This window comes from Hippoglossus hippoglossus, chromosome 13 (assembly GCF_009819705.1).
Source record: "Hippoglossus hippoglossus isolate fHipHip1 chromosome 13, fHipHip1.pri, whole genome shotgun sequence".
Lineage (NCBI taxonomy): Eukaryota > Metazoa > Chordata > Actinopteri > Pleuronectiformes > Pleuronectidae > Hippoglossus > Hippoglossus hippoglossus.
The window spans coordinates 10,562,605-10,584,655 of NC_047163.1; the positions used below are offsets into that span (position 1 = coordinate 10,562,605).

The following is a 22,051-nucleotide window of genomic DNA, read 5'->3' on the forward strand; positions in this document are numbered from 1 at the left end:
AACACGTTACTTATTGTTTTTAATGAGTTCAAATGTAAGTGTAAAAACTGCAAATCAACATTTTACGAGGATATATGCCATTCTATTGACAGATGTGGTGATTATTTTTGCACTTTGACTTTTATACGGAATAAACAAATTAAATACGTGTTAATTAGCTATTGCTTTAGAGTCAGCTAATCTAGCTTAGCTAAATGGAGAAACCAGCTAGCCTGGAACATCCAAAATACCTAAATCTAGGCCGACCTATTGCCCACATTCTGGCTTGTTTGTTTCATTTGCACAAACAATTTAAATACAAGTTATCATTTTACAATAGGATATACGCTGGAATATTTCTTGGAATAGGTAATAGCTTGAAATCTTCACTGGCCGCCTGGCAAATGGTCGTGACCTCGAAGTCGGGCACGTGACCACCACAAAACGGTGATGGTCATTTTGTGTAATGTGATTTGGTTTTACACGAACTAAACAAATGAAATACAGGTTGTTAAGCCAGCTCGCGAGGTGGTGGTGGTCAATGGATTTTGTTAGACAGTGCTAGGCAAGCTGTGCCCATACCCCTGTTTCCAATCTTTATGTTACGCACAACTACATATTTGTGACAGACATGAGAGTGATGTAATGCATCTACGTACATTTTTCTATTCAAGCATGGCCATCTAGTACTGTTAATCTGACCAACTGTACTGTTCCAGTTCAGCCACACGTTCACCTGCAGGCTTCACAAACAGTGCACAATACTGTCACCTTCCTAACAAACACGTCTCAAGTCCCCCCCTCTGCTGGATTTGGTATAATAATATCTCCAAGGCATTACTTCAAAGTGAGCTCCTACATTAACAGCATCTCTAATCTACAGGTTATCGATATGATGAGCTTGAATACAGAACCAGCATCAGACAGAGGGACCCTGAAAACCATGTTTTGGAAACACTACTGTAGCACACCGATCATTGAAAAACATTTGGACTCCACACACACTCATAGAAATAACCCAGTATGACACCCCGCCATATTCGTACGGACTGAACTTGTATTAGACGCTTTGAAACTGATTTGTAACTCAAAATATGACCACCTGCGTGTATGTTGCAGCTACCAACATAACTGTGAGAACGAATCCCCTTTCAGTATGCAGAGATATGTGTGATCGGTGTGCTTTAAGCAGAAACCGATGAGTAAAATAATCGCCTGCGTTTAATTCATGGGCCGTTGTGAATATTTGTCAACATCCTCCGCTTCATCACTATAGGCAACAATCCGTTCAAGTCCAAGGGAACTGTCAGGCACTAAGACCCTTTAGGCTGTACACGTTTCAGTAAAACATCCCAGAGCTAACACTAACACACCCATGATTGCTGCACTGATGTTAGTGTAGAGCAGAGACTTTGTAGGGAAACCCCACGGGGACAGTGAGGATATCCGGGACAGACTCGAAGCAGCTTTACAAACATCAATTGGATGCTCTCGGGAGCTCTGAAGGGAGGGACTATCTCTTCAGGGTCATTTCAATCTCTCAGTCCTTCAGCGGAGTGGTGACACGGGCTCTGCTCCCAGGGAAGTGTGGGCGAGAGTGAACAGGAAGTGGTTAGAAGAGGTGAATCAAAGCAACACGACCCCACTAGATGACTTCCTCTTGCTTTCTCCGCCTGTGTTTATCTTCGCCATTGCATTTCCTACATCTAAACCTCTCTGTTCTGCCTGTAGCCCTCTATACATCTGTGTACTCCCGTCCCTTGACAAGTAAATTTGAAAGAGCCTGAGGGATTTATCAGCATAGACACGTGGTTTGGCATGATCTAGTCCCCTATCTCAGATCAGAGAAACAGGAAATTGCCTTGAAACAAACAAAACAACGGATGATCCTGTGATTTGGATCATTTTCAACATCCCATGTCACCTCCGACTTTCTGCACATCATCCAGTCCAGAAAATACATGACTGAACCCAGCCCTGGGTGGCTTTAGTAGAAAGAATACTGGTTCTCCACAGCTCGGGCCCTGCGGGTCCCATCAGCGTCATGGTAGTCCTCGGATGCCCCAGTAGAGGCCTCCAGCAGACGCTCAGAGCTGGTGCTCCGGCTCTGTAACCCTCCTCCCACTCCTCCTCCAGTACCTGGGTCGCTGCGGGAGAGGGAGGGAAGGGTGGTGGGCGATGAGGAGGTGCTCGATGAGAGCGGGGTGTCAGGGGGAGGCCCCGCAGGCGCTGTCATCCCGGGGGGGTGGAGGGCTGGCTGGGCCGAATCTGTCCGGCAGCCTGTATCCCTGGGTGGGGTTGGGACTGGAGGCACAGTCACATCTTTAGCATGTCATGGGAGAAGAAGAAATAGATAGTTTAAATACACAGACTGAATGATATAGAATTATCTGTTTAGCTGATGATTGTTTTGTTTAGTTTTTTCTACTTGCGAGCTGTGATCAAAAAGCTCCTTCACAGAGCAGCATGTAAACACAGGCAGTGTGGGCCTCTTTATTATCCTTTCTCTTGGTGGGCAATAACACCGACAACACTGGTGCCAAAGACACGCCTGACCAGTGTATCAATAAAGCCTTTTAAACGCCCTGAATCAAACCCTTACTCTATGTGCGTGGGAGTTAGTGCATGTGTCTGTGTAGGTCCAGCATTTGGGAAAAACAGAGGGCCTCTTTGTGACCACCAGGGTGGGTTGGGGCCGGAGTCTCGGCCTGCATGCAAAACTCCTGCGGTATAATCGCCCCCTCACTCTCCTGTACAGGAGGGCATTCATTTCATGCCAGAGAGCGGAGGGCAGGAGCAGTGTTGGTGTGTTGGTGTGTGTGTGTGTGTGTGTATGTGTGTGTGTATGTGTGTGTGTGTGTGTGTGTGTGTGTGGGTAGGGGGTTCACTGAGTTGTAGAATTGCTTCCTCCATCTGTACGGACAAACCTCTGCTATCCATCAATGTGTCTAACATTCTGGTAGTTTAATCTCACTTCATTATTCTATGACCCGAGAAAACGACCATCAAACTCTACCCAATCTCTGCAAGTCAAAAATATGAACTGAGGCGTTTACAAGATACTAGCAAATGCTACAACTCAGTGAAAAAATGCACATAAAACTTTTAAAACATATGTTAAGGTATTGGTCAGACCAAACCAAGCAAGCCAGCAAAAACTGTATGGCGTATGGTCCATTTCTCAGTCAAATAATTTTCCCATCACTTGTTTGTTGTATTCATATCAAAACTAAAGTTAATTTCTTGTAAATAATCTTATACCTTCAAATTTAAATAAGGAATAGTCCGAAGCTTCTCTACTGGACTTCTAATAGCAGAAAAGACACAAACATAGGTTACTTAAAACATTATCAATCAACATTATCCATTCCAATGTTCCAGTAAGACATGATAATGTGACAGCGATAACAGAAGCAGCTAAATGGAATTCAGCCATCATTCATTTTATCATTGTGTGGTTGACTAACATCCTCCTCACTCTCCAGTCAGTTTTCTTGTACCTGTTGGAGTCAGGACAACTCACAGGTTTGATTTTCTTATTAATACATTAATACATGGACTTTGGTGACCTCAGTTAATTTCCTGCACAGCTCCACCAAACACAACCCAGGTTTCCAGGACCCTTCACTTAGTCCAAATGGTTTGACCTCTCCAGCACTGATTAAGCATCTTTTAAGGATGTGAGAAAGTGCTGAGCAGAATCGATGACTTTAAGTTTATATGTGATGTCTGAGTAGTTTGAAGTTTGTCCGTTGTGTACCTGTGGTGGAGCTTCGCTGCACCTGCACATAGGAGCGTAATGTGATGTCAGCTGAGCCCCCAGACTCAAGGGGGATTGGGTGGGCGTGGAAGTGTCTCAACATGTCCGACACAGTGTGGAACCACAGGTGGTGGACGTGGCACTGCCCGTTCTCATTCACCGACAAGCGCAAATGCTGTGAAAGTGTTGGAAAAAGAGGGAGCAGGGAAAGAAAGAGAGCAGAAAAAACAAAAAGGAAAGAGGATTTCAGTGTGAGACACAATTACGATCTGAAACAGACAGGCCGAGTCAGAGGTCGGGACATTAACTGACAAGCGTCTCGCTGTGGGAGCAGAGAAACAGAAATGCCAAGGGTGACACTGGAGGAAGAGGCGGCAGCTGACACTTCCTCAACACTACCGGCTGGCAGGATGTGATGTGCAGGGATCACGTTACATAAGAGAACACAAAACATTGACATTACGGCATCGTTTCCAGACCCTGAGCAACTTGGTCAGTGCTGTGAGCTGCAGCGGCCGCATCCCAAATGTCAAGAGAACAAGTCTGAGGGAAATTCACACGGCTGCAGAGCCAGACTGCAGCTGGGAGCAAGCGTTTGATATTTTATAAACCATATCAAATATTAAATTATTATTAAATTCATCATGTCACCTTAAAATCACATTTAACATGCAACTTTAATACACCGTACAATATTAATATTTTTTATATGATTTTTCATACTTACATCAGTGACTTTACTGCTACTGTAAGGTCAACTCAACTTGTGTTTACTTGTATTTCATTTTTATTTTATCTACTTTATTTTATACTTTGTTTGTTTATTTCTGTATTTTGTATTATATTGTGACTTTTTTATTTTTTTTATTGTATAGCCTCCTCTGTAAATCTTTGTAACAGGCACAATCTGATTTGAGGATGATACATTTTATAATTTTAAATGATGATAAAGTTTGTGAATCTTGAATCAAATTTTTTATTATATTAACAAAAAAATATCAATTGAAGAAATAATATCAAACATATATTAGTTGCACCACTGATGTACATATATATATATACAAGAGACTAACATCCCTCTTTCTCTGAGTTAATTTACACTTAATGTTGTGACTCTAATCGACTGACCTTGGCTTTGCCCTGGAAGTTGAAGGTGAGGACGTATTCGCCCGGCCGTGTCTCGCTCTGACGAATCACAAAGAGCCCGTGGCTCCTGGCCCCGCCTGCAAGCACCAGCTGGGCTGCACGCACGCGAGACAGAGTACCGTGGAACCATGGGTAACCTGCCAGGCTGGCATCGCCATCCAAGTCTTTTGCACCTTCACTGCAACCTGAGCAGAGTCACACACATAAATTCACGTTTTGTGTTTATTTTCATGTATGTGTGTATTCAGCTGGTTGGAGATTGATAACCTAGAGAGAAAAATCCTATGTCTCTGTTATTACCTGCAGAAGAGTTGCAGGCCTGGGCCTCAGGAGACTGGAGGAAGCGCTCTAAAGGCATGTGGGATGGGTGCTGGGTGAAGGGGGGTTCCCTGCAGCGGACTGAGGGGGCGCTGTAATGCTCTGCTGCTGTAGGGCACGACCTCTCTGGAGCACGATACACCCCTAAATATGTTTTTTATGTATTAACATGTTTGTTTGAATCAAAATATTTGACTTTGTCCTTCTTAGGGGACAGTGTGTGCTGCTCGGTCTGTGCTCACCCTCAGACAGCAGCTCACAGCTGCAGGAGGCCACCATGGAGCAGTCTTTGGAGGCCTGACCATGAGGACACGACGCCAGCTCGATGTCATCGCCGCTGTCCCTGTACACAAGCAGGAGGCTCAGGAGAACCGCAAGAACGTAACACACAACTCGAGATACATCCTCGTCCTACAAACACAGACTCAAATAATCCGTCTGTTTACATCCTGGGCTGCACCGACTGACGTCCACTGACCCAGGAGACTGTGGAGGAATGTCAGCGGTGCGAGCTCGCCCGTGTTTGTGCTCATGCTACCTGTCAGAAACTCCACTAATTTGATGATTAATGACTGTGTGTGTTACCCCTCCCTCCCTCCCTCCATCCCATCCACCCTATTCCCCCTTCTCTCCATCTTCAGCCAACAGCAAATATTTATCTGGTGGTTTACCCCGGGTCTGTGCAGTCCTGAATGTCAGCAACCCAGGAGTTCTTCTGCAGCGAGTCAATGGTTTCCAGGATGTACTCTCCCCCATTTTCCACCTGTGGAAGCAGCCAAACAGTGCGATCACACACTGAGCTCAGTTCAAACGACCACATCATGGCACAGAACAACACTAATCCAGTGTAAACTCAGCACGTACATGGGCTACTTCATTTTCCAGCAACCTGTTTTGTTGTTATAAAGCTGTCATCAACTTTTCAAGCTCTATTTTCTATGTTGTGAAAATGGGTTATTCCCATCATGCTATTCAACTCATGCAGGTGCAGCTGTGCAAAAGTAGCTGTTTGTGTTGTTTCTACCTTCAGAACAAAGGTGTTGTCCTTGTCAGGCATCTCCAGCGGCATGGTGGTCCTCACCTCCACGATGGCTGACAGAGGGATGCTCACTTTAGGCTTTGAGGACTAGAACCAAAGCAAACAGACACATAGAAGCTCAGGTTAACAGTGTGAGGTTTTTACTTTGTGTGAACATTCAAATCTGTCATGTGTTGCATTTCCCGCAGGTTCCCCACTGGTCGGTTGAAACCCTCAGATAAATCCAGGCAAAAGGGATTTCTCCAAATTTGGTACAAACATTCAGTTGCAGTCACAGATGAACTAATTAGATTTTCATGGTCAAAGGTCAAGGTCACGGTAACCTCGCAAAATACGTTTTGCCTTGTGAACACATTATCTTAAGAATGCCTCAAGAGAGTCCTTTCAAATTTGACACAAATGTTCACATAGACCTGTGTCGAATGATTAGAATTAAGAGTTCAAAGGTCAAAGGTCAAGGTCACAGTAGCCTCCTGAACATGAAATGTCAAGTCTACCTTTAGGGATCTCCTTCAAATTTGACCAGTCGTCACTTGGACTCAAAGATGAACTGACTAGATTTCAGAGGTCAATGGGCAAAGGTCACAGTGACCTCATATTACTGTAAAGGAAATGTCTCAGGAACACCTGGAGGGGCTGAAACTGCTCTGGCTGGCGGAAGCATACAACCGCAGGCTGGTATTTGTAGTTCTCTATTATTATACTTGTTGTTTTGATCATTCCTACCCTACAGAACGTCACAAAAGCTAAATTAAACCCTTAAGGAAGCAACTGCACCTCGGAAACATTTTATTTTACTACAAAAATAACCCTACATAGTTTTATAAGTTAGTGGTTACAGGTTTAAATACTACCTCTCTTTATTTAGGACGTCTTTAGTGTGAAACACACCCAACTTCTCCTAAACCTCAAACTTCTTTACACAATCATAATTAAGGGGAAACGAGCAGTCGGAATTCTTGGCACATCCGTAGCAGAAATTAACGAAATCCTCCTGCCAATATTAAAAGACCAGAAGAGAGTTTAGCAAACATGGCACAACCTAAAAGAAACGACTCCACAGCTCCGTTTTTACGCAGCTTCTTATTGAGTGCTGCATTTCTCAGTGATTATTCCTGTTGACTGACTAACAAACATAAAACACGAAGAGTTTACAAGACGGTAAACACGGTAAACAGCCTGGCCTCAGTTTGCCCTCTGCAGAGAGTTGGATCTTAACAGACCCAGAGAGTGTGTTTGAGGCTGTGTGTGTGTGTGTGTGTGTGTGTGTGTGTGTGTGTGTGTGTGTGTGTGTGTGTGTGTGTGTGTGTGTGTGTGTGTGTGTGTGTGTGTGTGTGTGTGTGTGTGTGTGTGTGTGTGTGGCTGCACAAATTTATTTCTATGTGTCAGGGGAGACGGAGTGAGAAGGAGGCTGACTGATGGTCTGGCAGAGGCTTATCAGCTGATCTGTCTGGAGTAACACGCTTCTCATCTTGATCTGTGCTGCTGGCTGCCGTCCACACCCACAATGCTTTTCTCAGGATCAGATGTCACAAGCCACTTCCTGTATTAAAGCATTGGGCCGTTTCCTGTACCTCTCTAATTTTGGAAGCACAAACCCAATGTCAGCATTTAGTCGGTAGACACCAGTATGAACCAGTGCACATGACACAGTGTCTACATATATATATTATTACATAGAAACGTATATAATAAATAATTTTGTAGAAAATTCAACCTTTAGACCTTCACTATTAAACGTCAATCTTTCTAAAGGGTTACTTCACTCGAAAAACCAAAATGATATGTGCTTACAAATCACTAATGGCATCTATCTATCTATCTGGTTGCCTCTGAACACACTGAGCAACATTCATATTCACAAAGTCAGGTTTGTGTCCACTTGATAAATGCATCATGGGAGAGTACAAGTGTGAATGTGGATGGACAGTGAAGAGGACATGCAGCAAAGGGCCGGGTTGGAATCGAACCTGTGGCTGCAGCAGGTCTCAAACCTCATTCCATGAAGTTCATTATACACTCTCTCTGTAGCCTTTTTATGTCCATCGACTCCCGGTGGAAATGTTTGGCTCATCAGCCGCTAAATGCTCCTCTGTGTTCACCTGCTCCTTGCTAACTTTGTCCATCTCCAGTTTGGTGCTGGACCGGTTGTGTCAAATAAGCTTTTAGAGTTTGTTTTGGGCTTTTTTATTTTTTTTCATTGGTGAAAACAGCTGCGTACTGCGTCTGGAAACTATGCTGATGAGCGCTGTGAGACTGAACCATAACAACGGGAACGGAACAATCGGGTGATAATCCACTATAAGTGACCCAAACATACATTATCATTATTATAATCTACTGTTGATATCAACATAAAGATTAGTACATTAGTGCATTTAATGCAAACAAACTGGAAAACTGAGAGAAAAATATCTCCAAGCTTCTGCAGTTAAAACCCAAACTATCTAGATACCACAAGAGATACCAGCAAGAAAATAGGACTTTTTCAGATTTGAGGAAATCCACCCTTTAAAACTGTTCCATTTTAGAGCATAGGACAAGACGGAGAATATCCCTTGTATGTTAAAGTTAAAGTCAAGTTAAAGACCAGTCAGTTTTTCTTGGATTCTTTTCTCAGCTGGTTTAATGATGGAACTGAAAACCCAAACAGGCCCCCTATGAAATCACATTTAAATTCACTAGACCTGGATTTTTATTTGCACACACTCATAAATATCAGTCCACTTATTTTTTCAGGGAATAATTTCCACTGACTGCAGAACCAATTTTAAAAACATCGTGGAGGTGTTGGCCAAGAAAGAATCCATTAACATTTGGTGTGGATCCAGGAACTTTAATCACCTTCTTTAACATTGCAAGATCGACATTTTGGGGAATTTTTCAAGAGATAATGCAGAGATCTGGATAATGATCCAGATGTTTCTTGATCTCAACACATGTATGTGCAAGATAAAGTGATATTCAAGTGCAGCTCAAGTGTAATTTGGGGAAATTATAAAAAAACAAACCAACAACAGTAAAACTAGTCATTAGCTTTTTGCATCTTTATTCTACTTGATATATTTTTTACTTGAGTTTAAACTGTGTGATGTTATCTTAGGATCAGAGATAATTCCTCTGATGTTTTCCTTCTACGTTACGGTGGCTGGTGTTGTCCAGAGAGCGGGTCGTCTCGGGGCCTGCTGCTGTGTCATGATGCAGGCAGCTAGCACGCCGCAGTGTGTTGCCTCCGCCACCCTGAGCAGCCGGCAGATTGATAACCCTGACAGGGAGCCAGAACCAGGCAGCCAGGAGCGGGCTGGAGTGAGATTTTATGAGTGCGTTTATCGCTCCGACACTGTTGACTCTGTACTATTATGATTTGTAAGAGCTGAATAGGATGGCAGTGATAAAACATCTGGGAACGTGTCTGCAGGCCAGGCCTGTGGAGATGTGTGCGTTTAATTAATGTGCCGTCGAGGCTGTGGCTGTTGCTCTGAAGCCTCTCCTCATCGCCGCCCAGTCCATAGCTGCTAATCATTTCCCCATGTGTAGAACATAACAGATGAAACTGCTGAAGCACAATCATTACATTTCATTTTAGATGTTCCCCTTGTGGCTCTAACTGAGTTTGGCAGTTTCTGAGTGACTCACAAAACTATTTCGGTTCCTGTTTTCATTTTGTCGTCGCGGCCAGTTTACCGGAGACAAAAAAAACAATCAATACTTATTTCTTTCTTTCCGCACGAAAGGGAAACTTTGTGATCCCTTACTCTCAGAGAAATCAATGGAAAATCCTCTCTCTCTCTCTCTCTCTCTCTCTCTCTCTCCCTCACACAATCTCCGGTTTTCTCAACCAGCTCCCTCCCCCCCACCTCCCCCTGCTCCCACGTCTGCCTCCCACTTGTCCTTACCCCTCTCCCCCCTCCATTCTCACATTCCCACCAGCCACGATCAAAGCCCGGTGGCAGATTTACACACACTCAGCTGCACAGGCTCGTGGCCTTCTTAAGGTCAGGGGCAATGATCTGGAAATCCCATACAGAAAAATGTGAGGTGTGCACGCATGCACGTGAGTGTGTGTGAGTGTGTGTGAGTGTGTGTGTGGTTCAACTAAAGGTTGTGTCACTCAGGGTCAGAGAGACTGGATTAACAGGCCGATCCATATCTGGGATCCATGTTGGGAAGCAACTAATGATTATTTCCATTATTGATTCAGGTGCCAATTCTTGTTTCAACTCTAATCTAATCTTGTCCTGCTCAACAGGAAATGTGCTCGGCCTCCTGCTTTTTAAACAGCGGCTGCACAAAATGACCTCCTCACTTAACCTAGAAGAAGAAGACGTCACTGTCCAACAACATGGTAACCGGAGGGACTGCGATCATTCAGTGCTTTTCTCATCTTATCGACCACTCAGAGAGCTTTACTGTACGAGTCATATTCACCCGTTCACACAGCACTTTTTCTACCACACAGCTGTCAGGGGCAATTTGGGGGTTCAGTGTCAATTTGGCATCCAGATCGAACCACTAACCTTCTGGTGAGCGGACGACCGGCTCTTCTTCCTGAGCCTCAGCCACCCAAAGATTACAGGACCATACTTAGATGAAAACATGGACATTAAATAAAGGATGTATGGACTACATGTTTTCTATAAGAATCGTGAACATTTGGGGGAATGTGTTAATTAGGTTTAGGTAATTAGGTACAGTTTTTGTTGTTTTTTGAAGGGCTGTGAGATCTAATGTTTGATTCATGGAAAAAACTTGTAAGGATTTTGACAGAGATAAAAAAAATAATAATTTGCAAAATATGGTGAAAGGTAAAAAGCGTACGTAAAAAAAACTGCCTAAAACTCAAAGATATTTACTTTACAGGGATATGAAATAGAGAAAAGCAGCAACATTTCTGTTGATCAGCCAATCTACAGATGCAATCTTTAGTCGATTAATTGATTGATTATTATTATTGACAACTGGAATTGAAAACCTCAAGTTTTGTTAGAACCAAATGTTCATTTTCACTACCTTTTATTTCAGAAATGTATTAAAAAAGAAGATAATCAACTGACAGATAATTAAAATATTTGTTAGGTGCATGTCATTGCCGCAGTGTATTCACTTATTCATTCATTCATTCTTTGTGTTCCTCAGCCCATCTGCTCCTCCATGTCTGTGTGTGTTTGTGTACCTTGGGTGGCACGTAGAACTCCAGCAGGAACCTCTCCCCTCCTTCCTCCCTCTTCGTCTTCCTCAGCAGGAGGCGACACTTCTGCCACTGTGCGGCGCCCATACAGTTTGTGTCATCAGCCACCATGTACCTCAGCACCCCCTCCCTCTGGATTTCCAGCATCTCGGCCTTGTGGCCCTGGGAACCCCTGGGAAGCCGCAGCTTCTGGGACCACCTCTCTCCCCCTGCAGCCTCCCCACCTCCTCCTCCTGCACCTCCACCTCCACCGTTAGCTTTCCTGGCTCCAGAGGGAGCGTCGGGTTCTGGGGAGGCCCGTCGGTGCCACATCTCCTTCACCCCATCCACCACACACAGGCTCATGTTCCTCAGGGAGAAGCCCTTCTTGAAGCGAGCCTTTGGGTGATTGACTGAAACGTCCTCTGAGCTGCGAGACTGTCCCAGAGCAGACACCTTGTGGGCCGGCTGGGGGCCTCGAGGGGTGCCACTGCCTCCCCCATCTATCCCTCCCCCTCCGCTGTCCATACTGTCCAGGGATTCACTTGAAGCCCCAGCGTCCTTACGTCTCTGGTAGAGGTCGTGACCGTAGGATAATGGGCAGCCCTGGATTCCCAGGAAAGGAACAATGCTGTACTTGGGTGCCGCGTTGGAGCCGTCCTCTCCTGGCGAGGACGCCTGGTTCTCCCGGGCCTGGGTCACAGCAGCAGAGAAGCACTCCAGAAAGTGTTGGGCAAAGTGCTGTGAGAAGCTCGCATCTGCGCCGGGCGAGTCGTAGCACGGGTTCTCCAACAAGAAGCGCTGGAACTTGTCAGCGAAGTCTGCAGCAGAGGCTCGAGCATGGAGCTCACAGAACTCTCGCCAGTCAGGCAGTGGGCACGAGGAGGAGAGCTCCGGGCTACCGGGCACCACCGCTCCGTTCATCACTGGGCCATGCCAACCCACCGAGGAGAGGCTGGGGAGGAGGAAGAGGAGAGAAGTGTTAGTACAGAGTGTAACTACCTGCTGTAGACTCACAACAGCTGCAACTGCATATGTGATGGTGCAAATAAGAAAATATAAAAGAATGAAACAGACTTTGAACAAGCTTGTGTCTGATATTTATATCATGGAGAAAAAGCAGCACAGTGGTACTCTGGCTTCCTCCCACAGTTCACAGACATGCAGATTGGGGTTAGTATAACTGGAAACTCTAAATTGACCATCGGTGTGAATGTGAGTGTGAATGTTTTTTTCTCTCTGTCTGTCGGCCCTTTGATACGCTGGATGTACCGAGCCTCTTGCCCAAATATGGCTGGAACTGGCTCCATCTCTCCAAGACCCCTATAGAATAAGCAGTATAGATAATGAATGGATGGATATCATGAAGAAAAATTAAGTCTTTGTATGTGTTTATCAGTAAAATTAAGTACAAATTTTATGTCACAATTATTTGGTTTCGCCTTAAAATTTCCCCCAATCTTCTCTCTTCCAACACCATATCCAGGTCTAAGTCGCCCTACCCCAATAAAAATGTCACCAAAAGTCGTAACATGTTCTTAATTATTTAGATTTTGTTTTAAACTTTTCCCAACACAGGTATAGTGTCACGTAGGTATCAATCCTTTGAAAACCAATTATCTCCAAACCTGTTAATCAGGTACAAAATCGGATTAGTTTCTGACAACCTCTGATTATAGATTATATGACGTATCTGTCAGATGAGATTAACAGCATCTTTTAATTCAAACAAAAATGTATTATATGTCTCCTCTTTGTGTCCCGTACAGTATTTCTTTAAGACCACAGTCGCTCTTTGTCCACTCATCCTTGCATCCCCCTCTTCCTCGACATGTGTGTGTGTTTGAATGAGTCACTCCTCAGCTCTGCCTCCCTCTCCGATGCCAAACCACATCACATCACTGATAAAACTCTTTGCACTCTGGTCTGCGGTGGGGCCCTGACACATAGAGCCATACCACTGTAGAGTAAGTATATCAACATCCAAGCACTTTTCCCCACGCTCCCATCTCTCTCTGCTTCAGCACATCACAAGACAGCATCAGTGAAAAGTGTCAAACACACGTTGGTTTGATTATTCATGTCTGTAAATCACGCAGATAAAAAGATGTGACGTCTGTGTGGGGGTGTACTCACAACACGCGCTCAAATGTTTTTTAGAAAGTGTACTCTTTAACCAAAACACGCCAACATGCACATTTTATACATTTGCAGGGTGTCCTCCTGGAGTTTCTCCTGCAAACAGATTTATTGTCATTTCCCAGAATATCAGTTTGGGTTGTCTCTTCATAAAGGATTAGTGCAGGGGAAAAAAAATATCTCCACCTGAATTAAGCCTCTCTCTCTCCCCTCATTCCCTCTCTCTCACAGATGTGGAACAAACAATATGCCAGATTAGAGAGTGGATATGATAAAGTGATTAGATGATCAGGGGAAGTTCACACAAGAGACAGCTCTTTGAAGGACGATCTCTAAGGTCATCTCTCTACCTCACACACACACAGACACACACAGACACACACACACACACACACACACACACACACACACACACACACACACACACACACACACACACACACACACACACACACACACACAGACACACAGAACTGTTGATGCTGAGAGCTGGTGACAGAATTTCAGAGGAACACTATAATGGATAGAGACACTATAAAGTAAAGGAAATGTGGGATTAGAGATTAATAATAAATCTGCATGTTCTACCTCATGTTATGAGATGGGAGTGATTTCATAACCTGTCATCAGGTGACGGATATGTGCTGCGGAGAAGGTTCTATACAACTTATAAATCATTAACTAAGAGTTCCTTATTAAGAAAGTTAATAAATGTATGAAACGAAAGGTAAAATCCCTTTCATTCATATCCATCACTTCATTCCCTAACCAAGATAAACTGCTAATCCCCATCATCATTTGTTACAATAATCGTGTGTGTGTGTGTGTGTGTGTGTGTGTGTGTGTGTGTGTGTGTGTGTGTGTGTGTGTGTGTGTGTGTGTGTGTGTGTGTGTGTGTGTGTGTGTGTGTGTCAATATCCATTCAGCTATTTAAAAACCTGCCCTGGGCCAACTTTCCACTCGTTCAGCAGAAGAACAACAGCAAGCAGTGAGGTGCATTTCTCAAACTCCTGCCCTTCTGCAAAGATGAGGATGTGCCTCTCTCAAGGATACTGAACGCCTCGCGCCCACACAGACACACACACACACACACACACACACACACACACACACACACACACACACACACACACACACACACACACACACACACACACACACACACACGTCCACTCACCGAGTCAGCATGAAACTCAAGCCACGAGACGCTGGAGGAAGTGGACAGCATTAGGATATTCTGGGGCTCAGCAGACGGAAGCAGACGACATATTGCGCAGCATGCAGGGGTAGAAACCGAAAATGATTGGCAGAGAGAGAGAGAGAAAGCTAAACGTGTGTGTCGCTGCTGCACCGCACGTCCGACAGGAGTCACACAGCGTCACATGCACTGATTGAAAATTAAATCTAGGTCAATTGGAAACGAGAAAATCAACATCAACAACAACATGATGATGAGTTCACAACCACAGGGACAATGATCAAATCTCTGATCATACTATATGGAAAAATTGTGGAACCTCAAGATGACGTTGTATGTAAGCGATGCTAAGCTACAGTTAGCCTGCCATACCAGCACTAGCAACCAGGGGGCAGATCTACCCAGAACCACGTGTTTATGTTGAAATACACATTTGTTGATTACTTGTGGTCATAATGCACAAACAAGATCAATTTAAAATGATTTAAAACTGTGTGTTTTAGAAATTTAAACAATATCTAAAAATAACGTTATTTTGAGAGAGCTAATTAAACTAGCTTAACGTCAACCAGCTGAAACAACAAAATGGTGTTTTTGACATCAATGCATCACATCTAATAATATCATGTGTAAAATAAATCGGGAAAAGATTACTTTTTATACTGATTTTTTTTGGCCCTTGGTGGCAGCAAAAAACAGTTACATATTTTCACCTTTTTAAGACAATACAGTAAACTTCTAAGAGAACAGATTCTTATTTGCATGCTCAGCAGATATGAAGCAATATTACCATTGATTGAACTTCCTGATGAAATATTCCTTCTCTTTTATCTCTGTTTTTGGTCTCCACCTACTCCCCAGGGAAATGTCTGGCTCCTCAGCGGCTAATCGCTCCACTTTGTTTTCTGGCTATAGTTGCTAAATGTGTCTGTGAGCTGTTTGTGATCAGTGTTTTTTTTTAGAGCTCACTGAAAACAGCTGCCTGCTGTGAACCAAAAGCAAAACAATGAACTGTAAGTCACGATGAAGTTTCAGTTTCATCACTTCACGTGACCCTTGTCACACAATGTTTTCTATATATTCATAAAAAAATATTACAGGTGCTTTAAGTACATTTCACTCTTAATATTTATGTGCTTCTTACTTTAAGTAGTAGTAGAGGGGGTCATGTTTTTGCTCTGAGGACCGGCTGCTGAAACAATCAGTGAGTGTGTGGAGGTGGAGGAGACCAGGGGAGCGTAAAGAAAGCGAGAGGATGAATGAGCAGAGACACCATCACACCCCCCACCTCCCCTCAGTTCTTTTGCTCCAGGTCCAACGAGGGGAGTTGTGGGGAATCTACACTGTTAACCTCCATCCCTTAAGGCCTCAATAACGCCTTCCTCCTTCCTGTACCTCTTCCCCGTCTGTTGTAGAAATCTACCACCGCCGTGCCCCCTCTTCCTCCCACTTCTTTACCCCGGGGAGCGCGGCTGATATCTCTTTCAGATGGTTGGGAGTTGTGTCTGTAACAGTAAACTGACTGGGGAGGACAGGAAAGAGACATTACTGCTCGGGGAGAAGCAATCAGCTGCAGCCTGCAAAACACATCGTACATGATCCGCCCGCCTGGTGTAGCGTGTAGGGCCCTCACAGGACTGAAGTGTGCAGAGCCAGGAATCACATACAGTATGCCTGATTGATACTGTGTGTTGTTGGTAGTAGCTACTGAGGAAAGGACATCCTGGCCAAGAATGCCGGATGTGCAAAGATTTGTGTTTTTAAAGCTGTGTGTACACATACCTCTGTGAGATAAACACTGTACATGTTGTTTAAAAGACTCCTATATCGTCAGACACACACGTTGCTCTTTGCCGTTGCAGTTTCATGCCAGAAGCACGCTCTCTGTGATTGGCTGATGTGGATGATTGGTGATGTTGTGCTCCCACCCCAGGGAGTTTGGGCCCAGCCATGTTTACTAAGATTAGCCTGCTCCACAGCACAGCACACAGCTGGCAGCACACCCAGTACAGTACAGCAGAGAACACACACAAATACACAACTCTACCTGAATCCATGGATTATGTGTCGTTATTAAAGATTTAAATCAGGCATACATGCCCCGCCCCTCCACGAAGTTGAATGGATATCGGTTCAGGAGTTTTTGTATAATCCTGGTAACTGACAAACAAACGGTTATGAAAACATAACCTCCAATATTTGTGTTTTACTTTGGGTACAGTAACTGTAAGAGAGTAAATACTGATGCTAGTTGAACTGGCTATACTGAAACCAAGCAGAGAATCAGGCGATGCAGAAATCCACATGAATCCACATGTCTGTTTAGTTTTGCTGCTCCACTGCAGGAGGACAGAAACAACAGCCGACAGACACACAGGAGGGGAACTGACTCACCTGGAGAAGTCAGAAGTTATCAGAGTAGACATCCAGGTGTGTGTGTGTGTGTGTGTGTGTGTGTGTGTGTGTGTGTGTGTGTGTGTGTGTGTGTGTGTGTGTGCGAGTGTGTGTGTGCGTGTGTGCGTGTGTGTGTGTGTGTGTGTGTGTGTGTGTGTGTGTGTGTGTGTGTGTGTGTGTGTGTGTGTGTGTGTGTTTGCTCTTGCACAGCTGTCTTTGTGAGGACCAGTGTGAGCCTACAAACTACGGAGTGAGGACCCTTTGGGAAAGTACATTTGGGAGGACATTTTGGCCGGTCCCCACTTTGTGACCCCCATTTAATGGACTGTTTGGGGGTTAAGACTTGGCATTTAGTTTGGATGGTTAGGGTTAGGGTAAGGGGCTTGGGAATGCATTATGCCAATGAGTGTCCTCACTAGGAAGAAGTACAAACATGTGTGTGTGTGTATGTGTGTGTGTGTGTGTGTGTGTGTGTGTGTGTGTGTGTGTGTGTGTGTGTGTGTGTGTGTGTGTGTGTGTGTGTGTGTGTCTGTGCAAGACGATGCCAACAAAGAAAGAATGAAACTACCGTATGTAAACCAAAGCTCAACATCTCAATTAAAAACAGGATGATGGTAGTGGAGGAAAAGCAAAGGAGATGTAGACACGAGATAATGATCCCAGGAGGGAGAGAGTGGAGATAGAGAGGTGGAAGTAGGAGAAAGAGCAGATATATGGGGTCAGCAGTAACAGACCTCCACCCACGTCTGTCCACATTTTGTTTCATCCGTCCACTTCAGAGCCGCCGATCAGTGACCTTTAACCGGGCTCTGATAACCTTGTCCCTGCCTAATGCGACTGAGCGGCGTCTGGAGAGTTTCGATCAGTCCCACCAGTCTCAGACGTTATGGAAGTAACACAGTCCTGATCCAGACACTGATACACCCGGCGACATAAAGTTACCTGTGTGTTCAGACGCAGACGGATGGTAACCAGAGATAACGGGCCAGACGGTGAGAGGATGTCGAGGACAGACATTCCTCATCACCGCACTGTAACTGCACACAAACAAACCGAACAGCGCTCGCCAGTCACCGTGATGCTGCACGTAGCAACACCTCATCACACATATTAAACACATTCATTAGCATGTCCTCTACTAGCAGCTACACTGACTCTCTCTCGCTCTCTCCCTGGTGGACAGTGACAATGTGTGAGCGCAGGCATCCATATGGCAGCCAGTGATAAAGGACAGAGCGCGTGGGAGACACACATACCGCCACTGACTTCCATTTCCTGCCTCTCACCCACCAGGTCTAACTAATTTCACAGATGACCACAGGCCTCTCTCACAGAGACGAGTGTGTGTGTGTGTGTGTGTGTGTGTGTGTGTGTGTGTGTGTGTGTGTGTGTGTGTGTCTGTGTGTCTGTGAGCAGCGAGAGTGTCGCCCACTGGAATTGATGAGGTTTTAATTCAGCATCACAGAGTGAAACTACCTGTACTCAATCGGTATTTATGTTTGTGATTAACATAGATCAGCCAATCTAGTGAAATATGTATGACACAATTTCCAATAAAATACTTAATATAGATGTTCAGTCTATTATCACATAAGACAAAGAAAAAGAGTAAATCCTCACAAATGAAAATGAGCTAGAAAATTTAAAATTGTTTTGGTTAATTTCAGCTCCAATTAAAAAAACTGTATTTGCATTAAGATTACAATCCACATTTAGAAAACTAAATTGAACCTAATGAAGAAATGTATATTAGTATTGTACTGAAAACAATATATTCTAAAAAAAAAATTGTCCTGATGAAACTGAGAAACTGATCATATATTAAGATGGAATCAACATATTGATAAAGAAATATTTTCATAGTAAATATCAATGCTGTATGAATGTAGGGATACTTCAAATCTTAAGGTCCAGTATATAAATAACTAATCAGTGGTACTGTGGGAAGTTGAGGGGGTCCACCATTAACAACAACTTACTACAAAAACGAGCCTTACATAGTATTACTAAGGCCGGTTGCTATGATCATACTACTGCATTACTACATAATTAGCTGGATTGAATTATATTCCAGGGGGTCTGCAGGGTGTTTGTGTTACTCTGTCCACTCCACACACAACATATAGTCTATAGCCTGGGTAGTGTGTAAAATGTCTATTCCCTCTATTGCTATTGCATTAGTCAACAACTTGGATGAAGAATACCGGGAATAAATAGTATAAAATAAACTCCTGCCTTTAATTACATATAGAAAATCACAGCACAAGAGATGTGACGTGGCCTCAGAGCAGTTTTATCAGAATATTGCAGTGATGTAAAGATCTACAGTGAATGATGTGTCACTGTGTGGTGGGGGTTCTTGTTATTCTGTCCACTCCCTGCTGTGTCTATCTACACACCGGCTGAAAAGCTTAACTTTTAGAGTAGGATTTAAGATTTAAGAGGGATGCGGCTTAACTATTACAACAAAACAACATCTTGATTAGGAGTATTATAAAACATAAGCTTTAGGAGAGGGAGGATAATAAGCCATTTCCTTTGATTACAGCAAAATAAAATCACAACATAGTGTCAGGGAGCCTCATGGGAGTTTTATCAGATCATTACAGTGATGTGAGCGTCTATATAAACACATCAGGAGTTACTTTGAAGACAATGCACTTCTCATTTAACAGTTCTAACTGACTATATAACACATTTTGCAGCGACGTATTGGATTTACACCATACTGTAGGGTGTTGTTGTTATTCTGTCCACCCTCTGTAGCCTCGCTAGTGTTGCATCACTGCACATTATGAGCACAGAGGAACTGAGAGAAACTGAACATTGAGTAAATATCACAAAGAAACCACTCCAGACCCGCTGTAGCCTTGTAGTATTATCAGAATATTATATAAAGGCCTTTATAACACATTAGGATTTTAACTTAGCCAACACCTCTCATCCAAGAGGCTTCTACAGCTCTAAATCTGAATATAACATATTTTGCAGCAACATATTGGATTACATTACACTGTAGGGTATTGTTGTTATTCTGTCTGTGCACGTAGCCTCGCTAGTGTAGCATCACTTGGCACACGAGCTCAGGTCGACTGGGAGAAACTGAACTTTTAGTGACTCTTTGCACCATTTGACTTTAAAAGGAATGCTGCAGAAACATAACAACAAAACAACAGTCCTTTTAGAAAATGACACTTAACCCAGTGCAGCCTCATGGGAGTATTATCAGAATATTACAGTGATGTCTTTATGACACGTTTTTGGATGACACTATACTGTGGGGTTTTCGTGTGATTCCGTCAAACCCCATGTGCCTCTAGTGGATTTCAGATTACCACATTATCATTGACATTATGAGCTGAGATCAAGTCTGAGAAACTGAACTTTTAGAGACAGAATTTTTGCATCTTAGTAAAATGTCACTTTAGGGATGCGGCATAAATATCACAAAACAACAGTCCTATTAGAATAGAATAGAATTGACACTAAATCCAGTGTAGCATCATGTGACTATTATCAGAATAAGACTGTATGTCCTGGTATAATGGGGCTTATTAAGCTTCATATTAACTGAGAGTAGCAAGTAGAAAAAGACACATGAGAGAAAGTCAATAACAGGCCTAGAACAGGCCTATCGGAGGCCGGTGAGCCTATTTAAAGCCAACAGTGGATCGTTGTGCAGGCTGCGTACTGGACTTCATGAATGGGAATCAGCAGCAGCAGCAGCTTCCTGCTGAATGGCTGCTGACAGATCCTGGTCCAGGGAGGAGGCGATGAATGGGAGCCTGCGTGCGCGGTCACGAGTCGGCACACTGGTTTTGGGTCAGTTGGAGCGGGCCTGCACGTCCCATCCCATCACATCCGGGCCCTGAGCCACCCTGACACTGACCAGACTTTACCCCCTCAAGGCTAATAAATGGATTATCAGAAAAGCCCCTTTACACCCATCCTCCATAACAAGCCCCCCCCCCAGGAAGCCTCATCCACGGCCAAACACCTCAAAACGCACGGCTGCCATCAGCCGCACTTGTTCTCTAGCCCCAGTGAAAGCCGATCTTTACGCAGAGGCTGAGTGAGGGGATGAGGCGCGTGCACCAGCAGCCTCCTCTGCCCCCCCCCCAAGCACCTGGAGGTTTGTTGTTGTTTTCCTCCACAAACCACGATGATGACGCGTCTCTGCTCACATCAGCAGCGCGTTTAAAGCATCTGCAGAACACACCTGATCCGGCGCGTCACTCCGGTCCAGGGCGCACTGAATCTGAAACAACACGCAGCAGCAGCAGCTCTCACCTCAATGCAGGACTGGCTCCATGACGCTGGTGTGTGTGTGTGCGTGCGTGTGTGTGAGGCTCTGCTGAGAGGATGTTCACTCCCCAGGATCACACATCATGCAGCTCCCTCTTCTTCATCTGATGCGTCCTCCTCCTCCTCCTCTCTGGTTTATGGGAGCAGCTCTGCCTCCATGTCTCAGCTCGACGCACTGTGCTGCTGCTCTGTCTCCTGCTCTGTTCACAGACCACTGACAAGTCACACAGAGGACACATGAGACATCCGGCTCCAACCTTCAGAATAAAGCTCCAATGTGGTATGCAGACTGGTTTGGGAACCCCAGAGTTCAGAAGAGCGAGTGACAAAGGGGCCACAAATGTCTTTCTGTGGGTTTTGGTCATTTCAATGCAGATTCTGGTTACTCTGATAACTACTTTTCAGTTTGTAGTACTTAATGGTAATTTTCCAATCATTTCATTGGAGGCTTCCTGAAAATAACAAATATGAGTTTCAGAGGTTTTGCTGTCCCATGCAGATTTTCTTTATATTTATCCGATAATTCTGTTTATCTGCTGATTGCAAATTTCTTTAAAAATAAATGTACAACTACAGGCAATAGTAACTAAAGCCGTGAACAGTGGT

The 22,051-nt window shown here is 44.2% G+C and overlaps 1 protein-coding gene across 2 annotated transcripts; it reads right to left on the reverse strand.

Moving 5' to 3' along the window:
* Nucleotides 1–642: 642 nt before the first annotated feature.
* Nucleotides 643–21,658, reverse strand: LOC117772722 (SH2B adapter protein 2). Of its 2 annotated transcripts, none has more exons than XM_034604086.1 (9): nucleotides 21,431–21,658; nucleotides 11,416–12,364; nucleotides 6,228–6,329; nucleotides 5,875–5,966; nucleotides 5,446–5,546; nucleotides 5,186–5,347; nucleotides 4,868–5,070; nucleotides 3,740–3,914; nucleotides 643–2,301 (listed from the first exon to the last, which is right to left on the reverse strand). In XM_034604086.1, exons 2-9 carry the CDS (start codon nucleotides 12,331–12,333, stop codon nucleotides 1,967–1,969), a joined length of 2,088 nt encoding a protein of 695 aa, XP_034459977.1. In that variant the 5' UTR covers nucleotides 12,334–12,364; nucleotides 21,431–21,658; the 3' UTR covers nucleotides 643–1,966. The 2 variants fall into 2 exon arrangements, with proteins under 2 accessions (XP_034459977.1, XP_034459978.1); XM_034604087.1 differs by lacking the exon at nucleotides 643–2,301 and adding an exon at nucleotides 2,342–3,286.
* Between the last annotated feature and the right edge of the window lie 393 nt (nucleotides 21,659–22,051).

Bases quoted from the DNA above. Each gene is read 5' to 3' on its own strand.
- LOC117772722 (XM_034604086.1), bottom strand. From the start codon at position 12,333: ATGAACGGAGCGGTGGTGCCCGGTAGCCCGGAGCTCTCCTCCTCGTGC. The intron at 5,547-5,874 runs GTAAACCACCAG...GCTTGTGTACAG, and splicing joins CAGGACTGCACAGACCCGGG to GGACAGCGGCGATGACATCG. The intron at 2,302-3,739 runs GTACACAACGGA...GACATGCTAAAG, and splicing joins GCAGCGAAGCTCCACCACAG to ATGTGACTGTGCCTCCAGTC.